This window comes from Sinocyclocheilus grahami, unplaced genomic scaffold, assembly GCF_001515645.1.
Source record: "Sinocyclocheilus grahami isolate Dianchi unplaced genomic scaffold, SAMN03320097.WGS_v1.1 scaffold42.1, whole genome shotgun sequence".
Lineage (NCBI taxonomy): Eukaryota > Metazoa > Chordata > Actinopteri > Cypriniformes > Cyprinidae > Sinocyclocheilus > Sinocyclocheilus grahami.
Window position 1 is genome coordinate 1,183,330 of NW_015505221.1, and position 9,223 is coordinate 1,192,552.

At 36.7% G+C, this 9,223-nt stretch overlaps 2 protein-coding genes across 2 annotated transcripts in view; both read left to right on the forward strand.

The window, feature by feature from the left end:
- Nucleotides 1–1,443: 1,443 nt before the first annotated feature.
- LOC107582234 (uncharacterized) lies at nt 1,444–3,301 on the forward strand. Its single transcript, XM_016267993.1, has 2 exons — nt 1,444–2,433; nt 2,841–3,301. The coding sequence occupies exons 1-2, from the start codon at nt 1,768–1,770 to the stop codon at nt 2,901–2,903; spliced, it is 729 nt and encodes a 242-aa protein (XP_016123479.1). The 5' UTR covers nt 1,444–1,767; the 3' UTR covers nt 2,904–3,301.
- A 2,587-nt stretch (nt 3,302–5,888) lies between these two features.
- Nucleotides 5,889–9,223, forward strand: part of LOC107582291 (alpha-1,3-mannosyl-glycoprotein 2-beta-N-acetylglucosaminyltransferase-like) — a 6,686-nt gene continuing 3,351 nt past the window's right edge. The window contains exons 1-2 of the mRNA XM_016268055.1: nt 5,889–5,954; nt 7,467–8,412. Of these exons, the coding sequence (XP_016123541.1) occupies nt 7,753–8,412 (660 nt within the window). The 5' untranslated portion in view covers nt 5,889–5,954; nt 7,467–7,752. The remainder of the gene's footprint in view (nt 5,955–7,466; nt 8,413–9,223) is intronic.

The window sequence follows — 9,223 nt, forward strand, 5'->3', positions numbered from 1 at the left end:
TATTAGAAATAGATACTTCTTTGACATATGCTGCACATAATGTAAACAATATACTCTATGTATAATTATACTGTTATTTAAATTTTTTTATTCTTTTGCACAAATGGGGAGAGGCCAAAGCGGAAAATAATAAACGTTTAAGACCGTTCTCCGTTTGAGTGACATAATATACCTACAATTACAACTTCAATCAGAAAACATCTATAAGAATAAACTTAAACTTGATATTGTCAATGGCTTCCCAAAGTCATAGACAGACACATGGCTTACATGTCACCTTATAAATTAAATGAAGCATAAACATACCAATATTTCGTTAGTATATGAGAACGGCTGTTTCAGCAAGACTTCAGTATCACAAATAGGGGTAAAACTAGTGAAGACCTATAACTATACACACATAAGGACAAAACAGTAGATAAACAAACATATGTTGCAGTTCTGTTTTGATAGCAGGGTAAAAACAAAGCTCAAATGCAAATACTAAAATTCAAGTAACCTAACTTGCATATTGAATAAATATGGTGGAGAACATTTATTTGTTAATGTCAAGGTCATGCGTCCAGACAAAATTGCAAAATTTGGACAATATGGATAACACTAATACATTTAGCCCAATGGTTGATTCTGCCAAATTGTCAATTTCAGTCTTTAATATAGGTTAGAGGCTATATTTGTGCTCTTTAAATGGTCTGTATACATACAAATATTGTATATTATACTGTATATTTTATTGGTAAATTGGGAGATGATTATTTATATAATCTGTGTACAAATTGTTAAATTTGTTTTTATATATATATAAAAAAGTTAAACAAACGCTCTCGAAAAGAAACTGACAGAAATCGTGTTCTCGTCAGGTAACCAGCAACAGAGCAATTCTTGAACTGGATCATTGACAAATCGTAAATATGTTATTACCAGTGTTGGGGAAAGTTCTCGTCTAGTGTAATTTGTGCTTATTAGTACGGTTGAACTGGATCATCGAAGGTCAGAAGCAAAGACATTGGTTAATAGAATGGGATTAAATACATAAAGCATATTTGTGTTGTTTAACATTTAATTATTGCAGGTTTGCGTCATATTCTGAGTTGCATTCTTTTTATTCATTTTGAGGAATACTGAATCTGTGTGTTTTTTGTGTGAGTGAGATGAATTAATGCATATTCATATTTATTTTGAACTACAGTAACATCTTCTGATTTCTCTCAACATGGGGACAGGAGAGCTTTCAATCAATAAATTGGAAAAAAATATTTGAAAAAGTAACTCAAAAAGTAAATTTAAAAGTAATGCGTTACTTTACTAGTTACTTGAAAAAAGTAATCTGATTACGTAACTTGCGTTACTTGTAATATATTATCCCCAACACTGGTTATTACTATCATTATTATAAATGTACATTTCACACAGCCTATATAATGTTTAAAATTAGGGTGCCCGAAGGAGTTGACCACCTTTTCCTGATTTCTTGCAAGTGCCTTAAAATGAAAGGTTCCTCTCAAAAATAACCGTGTAATTCGCACACCGTGTACACGAGGGGGGCATGTGAAGGCCTCGCGTTACATGATTTTGCACACATGCGGGTTGAGTAACCAACACCCCTCGATCTGACGCAAGTCTTGTAGCGAGGATAACGCTGGGTTAATTGAGCCATTCAGAGTCAAATTCGGGCTCTGGGGTCGCTCAACCCCTCTTTAAGCACCCAAAAGGGAATTTAGTCGGCGTTAATCGTAAGGACTGCATTTAAAAGAACCACAAGAGTCGATGGCTTCGACGCCCTCCGCTTCAGCGCTGTCAGCAGTTCTCCGGTGTCAGGGGAATATCCTCGCCCGAAAACAGGCGAACAAGAAGCGGCCCCCAGCTTCGGTGTACGGGCTCGGGATGACAAGTGGAGATTCGGTCAGATCTTCTCTTCGCTCTCTGTGGGGATTCATGTTCCACAGGGAGCGAGTGGAGATTCCCGGAGTTTTGTCCGTCGCAGCGCGATTTGAAACGGGCTGTTCAGGAACATCTTCGAGAAGAAATGGTGAATCCAAATATCTTCTCAAAAGCTCCCTAAAGACTGACAACAAAATGTTAACTATGAAAGTATCAAGTGAACCAAATCAGTTGCCAAAGACGAAACTGACGTCGGACAATACTTTTGCGTTTAAATCCCAACGTTATCCAAACGCTGTTTTATCCCAAAACAGCCTGGTTCTTCGACTGGATGGCACGTATTTACCCAAACTAAACTCTGGTTATCCATGGACTTGTTGCATTTGTGTAGTTTGCGCTCGGAGTAAGCGCACGCTGAACTACAGTAATATGAATCCATTGTTTTCTCTTGGCTTATTGTGGATTTTAAAGAATAAACTGATATATTTAACAAGCGCAGTGTCAGACAGTCTGCGGGAACTTGGAATAGGCTGGAACCAGCTTCATCCGGATGTAAGTTCAGTTGTCGCCAGTGTGGTTTTAAAAGGTCACAAGAAGTCAAACCTTTTTTGCCTATAGTTTTATACAGGCTAGATGATCCTAAGTATTTTTTCCCACTTTTTAAGCATTGGCAGACTCCAATTATTTCAATTAAATGCAGTTATTTCTTTTATACAGCCACACTAATACACAAATACTCACAGGAAAGAACTTACATTCAGTTCATTTCTACATTTTAAATACATCTCCAGGTAATAATTGACGACATGCAATTCAAAACTATTAATAAAGGAGGATTTTCCAGTATAAAAGTACGTAGAGTATATGTTTTAAAAGTCAGAAACTGGAACAGGAACTGCTACTGTAATACATGTTGTGTAATTATGTTGGCTATAATACTATATTTTCTTTTTTTGTAGTTTGATAAGTGTGTCAAATGTACTTCTGAACATCATGAGGATCAAGACACTGGAAGGAGTTGAACCTGGGAAATGATTTTTCTTCTAAAGACAATATGGATGGCATGCACTTCACACAAATGCACTTTCATAGATGTGAAATGTCAGTAATTGTACTCTTATGTTCTTTCATGCGCTGTCTTATTCACTTCAGCTTTATGGAATGTATTGTATTGTTTTATACACTGTCTGCTTGATTTTGCACTGTGATTGCCACCCAAATGTTCCCTTTGTGGAGGAAGAAACTATTATTACTATTATGCTATATTACCAAACTGCTGACCATAATCAGCTTTTCTAATAATACCTTTTTTAAATGTTTATGAACAAGAATGAAAAGGAAACTACTGCTGCAATGCTTGTTTGACTTTGTGTAAATAGGCCACATAATAATAATAATAATAAAAAAATGGAATCAAGAATGTGTTTTTTTTTTAGTCAGGAATTAATTCTACAATCCTAAAAAAAAAAAAGAATCTTGAGATTTGAATCTGGATCAACAAATATAAGTAGAGCCCAATCTGGCTCTATTCTCATGACTTTTTGATCACTTCTCTATCTATCTATCTATCTATCTATCTATCTATCTATCTATCTATCTATCTATCTGTCTATCCGTCTGTCTGTCTGTCTGTATTGGATTTCTATTTGCATGTCAGGAATTAATCCTATAATCCTCAAAAATCTTGAACCCTAATATTTTAATGCATCTTAACAGGGGATTTGAATTTCCAGGCTTAGAAAACTCTAAATTACAGTTGATATCCAGACATACAATGACTGTGGGATCATTTTATGATTTAATGAAATTCATAAGTTCCAATTTATATCTGGCACATGGCTTTTCTAATTGAGGAAGACACCTGTTTTCCACCTCTGTAACAGGATCCTCACCAGAGACCCTACTAATACATTTCGCGGGATCAGCATAATCACCAGGAGGCCTTATAGTCCCGTATATCCAGAGGTCGAAACCCTACCTCTAACCTTTCACCTGCCATGAACACAAATGAAATGCGTTGTATGTACACGTTATTAAAGGGATAGTTCACCCAAAAATGAAAATGTGATGTTTATCTGCTTACCCCCAGGGCATCCAAGATGTAGGTGACTTTGTTTCTTCAGTAGAACACAAACGAAGATTTTTAACTCCAGCCGTTGCAGTCTGTCAGTCGTATCATGCATGGCACCGGTAACAAAATCTATGAGAGTAAAAAAAACATGCACAGACAAATCCAAATTAAACCCTGCGGCTCGGGACGACACATTGATGTCCTAAGACACGAAACGATCTGTTTGTGCGAGAAACCGAACAGTATTTATATCATATTTTACCTCTAATACACCACTATGTCCAACTGTCTTTGGGCGCGCGCACGGCATCCGGTGCGTGAGGTGTGTACGCGCTCTGGCGTAGTTTACGTTAATGGGTGTGTTGATATCCAGCTGAAGAGCAATCAACCATAACTTCAGGCGAGCAGGCTCAGAAGTTGGGAATACGTGGAAAGTCACCACTCCCGAATGAGTTCGCGCGAGAGAACGTAATCTTTTAGTTTTAAGTTGGTTTGGACAATCCGGATACGCGCATGTAAGTACCATTTTTATTAGCCGTCATACCTACAATGACTGTGTACTGTGTAAACAATGAGTGACGTATACGCGCGAGAGATTAATTCCGGCGCTTGCGTAAACTACACCAGAGCGCGTACACACCTCACGCACCGGATGCCGTGCGCGTGCCCAAAGACAGTTGGACATAGTGGTGTATTAGAGGTAAAATATGATATAAATACTGTTCGGTTTCTCACACAAACCGATCGTTTCGTGTCTTAGGACATCAATGTGTCGTCACGAGCCGCAGGGTTTAATTTGGATTTGTCTGTGCATGTTTTTTTACTCTCATAGATTTTGTTACCATTGCCATGCATTATACGACTGACAGACTGCAACGGCTGGAGTTAAAACTCTTCGTTTGTGTTCTATTGAAGAAACAATGTCACCTACATCTTGGATGCCCTGGGGGTAAGCAGATAAACATCACATTTTTTCATTTTTGGGTGAACTATCCCTTTAAGATAAGCGCAGCTCCTTTTAAGTGACGGGAGGGGGCGGAACTTCCTAAAAAATTATGCCACTCGGACGTCAAGCACTCTTTTGCTTTCTTGAGCGAAGCTTGAAGGGTATACTATACGCGAAGGCAGAAAGTTTACTGTGCTTTAAACGAATGATTGTTTAAAGTCTGTTCCACATTAGATTCATATAAATGACTTCGATTAGTTGAAATGGGACATAATCATTAATGCGACGGAAGAATGAATATATTGGCAGACTAAAGAAGAAGGGAAACATGTCAGAGTATGAGAGCATCAGATATGTTGGCATTTTTTAAGCATCCTGGTGTTGTTTAAACTCAGCTCTTATATGTGATGAACCGTCCGGTCTAGTCTCTTACTGTTTAACAGTTGTGGCTGAGGGAGAGCTGGAAGAGCTACAGGTGAGATTATTGATCGACTGAAGAATCTGCTGCATAATGCTTGTCCATATTTGCTCGTACAGTGCAGTATTTCTGACTAATAAAACTAACATGCTATTGCATTTTGAAAATGATCTCGGTATCATTTCAAGGTGTACACACTACACAGTGGTCGAATTGGCGGGGCATTGTGTCAATAATGATAATTACAAATTATATTACTCGATAATGTCATCTCAGTATCGTTTCTCTGTCACTCACAGACAGTCACATATTCAGCACAATAATTTTATGTCAGGGGAACGTCTTTAAACTCACTGTGCTTTAAACGAATGATTGTTTAAAGTCTGTTCCACATTAGATTCATATAAATGACTTCGATTAGTTGAAATGGGACATAATCATTAATGCGACGGAAGAATGAATATATTGGCAGATTAAAGAGGAAGGGAAACATGTCAGAGTATGAGAGCATCAGATATGTTGGCATTTTTTAAGCATCCTGGTGTTGTTTAAACTCAGCTCTTATTTGTGATGAACCGTCCGGTCTAGTCTCTTACTGTTTAACAGTTGTGGCTGAGGGAGAGCTGGAAGAGCTACAGGTGAGATTATTGATCGACTGAAGAATCTGCTGCATAATGCTTGTCCATATTTGCTCGTACAGTGCAGTATTTCTGACTAATAAAACTAACATGCTATTGCATTTTGAAAATGATCTCGGTATCATTTCAAGGTGTACACACTACACAGTGGTCGAATTGGCGGGGCATTGTGTCAATAATGATAATTACAAATTATATTACTCGATAATGTCATCTCAGTATCGTTTCTCTGTCACTCACAGACAGTCACATATTCAGCACAATAATTTTATGTCAGGGGAACGTCTTTAAACTCTAATCAAGAAAATCTTCGAGCCATGACGATACTTTCTCATAGCGTAGTTGACAAATGCATTTAATGTACATAATTTTAGATGCTGTAACAAATCGAAATTTCTTTTTCATCATTTAAAATAACACTTTAGCTATTGCATTTTAAAAACTAACTATTTTTTTGCAATTAAATAAAATAAAAGTTAAATTAAGTTAAATTAAAAACTGCATTTTTAAATACAAATATTTGATGTAGTCTCTCAATTATTATGAGATCATAAAACATAGTGTATAGCAATTATACAAAGTGTATAAAATAGGATTACACTGCAGGACACCACCGTTACTGCCTGATATATCATACCAAGTGCAATAATGTATGGATTATCATACACAATATTTTTTATTTTTTAAATAAAAACTGAAATGAATCTCAGGGAGATCTTGTTTTGTAGGGCTACCAACTTAATTAGAAGAATATTACTGTCAGTTTTCTTTTAGGAAAATAAGGGACACTGTACCAGGGTTATTATAGTTAATAATACTAAAACCCTTTAAAAAAAATTGTTGCTTGAAATAAAATAAATGTTAACTGAAATAAAATATTTTAAAAAGTATTTTATTTTAGCCATTTGCCAAGGCAGCAATTCTCACATTCTTTTAGTTTAACTTGATGCTAAAAAAATAAAATAGAAATGAATTAAAACGATATAGACATATATATATATATATATATATATATATATATAAAAAACTAATAAAATGACAGGAATAAACAACAAATTTTCAAAAACTTTAATATGAAAATGGAAATTAATCACAACTGTAATAGTATCTCAATTCTAAAAAAACAACAACATTTCAATTTGTTCAATTGTTCAAAACGAAACAATAAATAAAGTAAGTAATCAGTGGCAAATGACAACGTACCATGTTGTAAATAAAAACTATGCTACACTGTAATCATGTATAAAAAAGATAGACATGCTTCACAATTAAATGCATTTAAATTTCAAGTGTTTTGCATTAGACATTAGAACAAATCCACTGAAATTATGCACCAGTCAAATGCAAACGAAGTAGACTTGTTTTCCACTCTAATGCGATAAATATTGACGCCTTCTCAGCTGTTTGATTTTAAAACATATGAATTTAATTTGAATTCAGGACTGTTGGCAACCCTACATATATGCGAGCTTTTTCTCTGCTTAATATCTATTAATCTTGCTTATTTTACAGGCTCTGCTGAAAGTCACCGTGCCACTTTGGACAGAAATGTCTATATCAGAATCCTGAAACCTGGAATGTGTCCTAGTTTCACCTTCCATCGGTGTAATGTTACATATTGCTTTTACTATTGTGAATGCTGACTGAAAAATATCATGCAAAGCATATGAAAAAGAAAACAATTCAAATATCTACAAGACTCTTTTGCTCATCCTTTCTTCAAACCTTCCTGTTCTACATGCCCACTTCATGTCCATTTCTTCCATCCTGAATCCTCTGTCCTATCACACATCAGGCCATGCTACGCAAGAGAAGTCCACTTATCATTTGTGGTGCTTTCATATTTGTAGCCTGGAACGTTATTCTTATTTTTGTCCTCATGAGACACCCGTCCACTCAAGGGGCTCTTGACAGCCCAGATGAACCTGGTAACACGGGGGACAGAGCCGGAGGAGGCCAGTTTGGAAATATTATGAATGAGGTGATGCGTGTAGCTAATGCATTTGAAGCTGAACTTGAATCGCAGAAGAAGATCCTAATGCAAATCCAGAGCCATTGGTCGGTTTGGGAGAACAAAGGCGGTGTGACAGCTGCTAAGCCAAAATCACAAGCTGAACATTCAGCTCCGGCGGTCATCCCTATTTTAGTCATTGCCTGTAATCGTGTGACTGTGAAACGCTGCCTTGACAAACTCATTGAGCACCGACCGTCAGCTGAACTCTATCCAATCATAGTGAGCCAGGACTGCAGACACGCAGAAACATCTGACGTGATCGCCTCATATGGCAGTCAGCTGACCCATATCAAACAGCCTGATCTTTCTAATATCTCAGTACCTCCACAGCATAAGAAGTTCCAGGGTTACTACAAAATCTCACGGCATTACCGTTGGGCACTCAATCAGGTTTTCAACACCTTTTCATACTCCTCGGTTGTTGTTGTGGAGGATGATTTGGAGGTAACTTTTACTGCAACCTTAATACACATTGTTTGTATGAACATATCAAAATATGACACACAAGGAAAAACGTTTTCTATTTTCTTTTCCATACAAAGTATCATAAAATGGTTCATCATCATGCACTATATTCAAAAACAATAGTTTTATGTGTGTGTGCACTATATATATATACTTTTTTTTTTTTTTAAATAGTTTATTTATATAGAACAGTGGTTCCCAACCCTGGTCCTGGAGGCACCCCAACACTGCACATTTTGCATGTCTCCTTTTTCTGACACACCAGTTTCAGGTTTGGAGTCTACTAATGAGCTGATTACCTGAATGAGGTGTGTTTGATTAAGGAGACATGCAAAATGTGCAGTGTTGGTGTGCCTCCAGGACCAGGGTTGGGAATCACTGATATAGAACATTGGTAATTCAAAGTGCTTTACAATTAAAAAAAAAAAATCACAACATAATGATTAAAGGGTTACTCCACCCCAAAATGAAAATTTTGTCATTAATCACTTACCCCCATGTCATTCCATACCCGTAAAAGCTTCATTCGTCTTCGGAACACAATTTAAGATATTTTGGATGAAAACCGGGAGGCCTGAAACTGTCCCATTGACTGCCTAGTAAATTAATTATTTAGTCCATCTGCCATCAGTGGTTCAACCGTAACGTTATGAAGCGACGAGAATACTTTTTGTATGCGAAGAAAACAAAAATAACGACTTTATTCAACAATTTGTCTCCTCTGTGTCTCACCGTAGCGCCATTTTAGAGAATATCCGTTAAATGCAAGCAGCGTACGCTCTTCTGTGTC

What these genes read in the sequence shown, in the direction of transcription:
- LOC107582234 (XM_016267993.1), top strand. Translation starts at nt 1,768, where the DNA reads ATGGCTTCGACGCCCTCCGCTTCAGCGCTGTCAGCAGTTCTCCGGTGT. An exon ending in GGAACCAGCTTCATCCGGAT is followed by an intron (nt 2,434 to 2,840) that starts GTAAGTTCAGTT and finishes CTTTTTTTGTAG; the next exon opens with TTTGATAAGTGTGTCAAATG.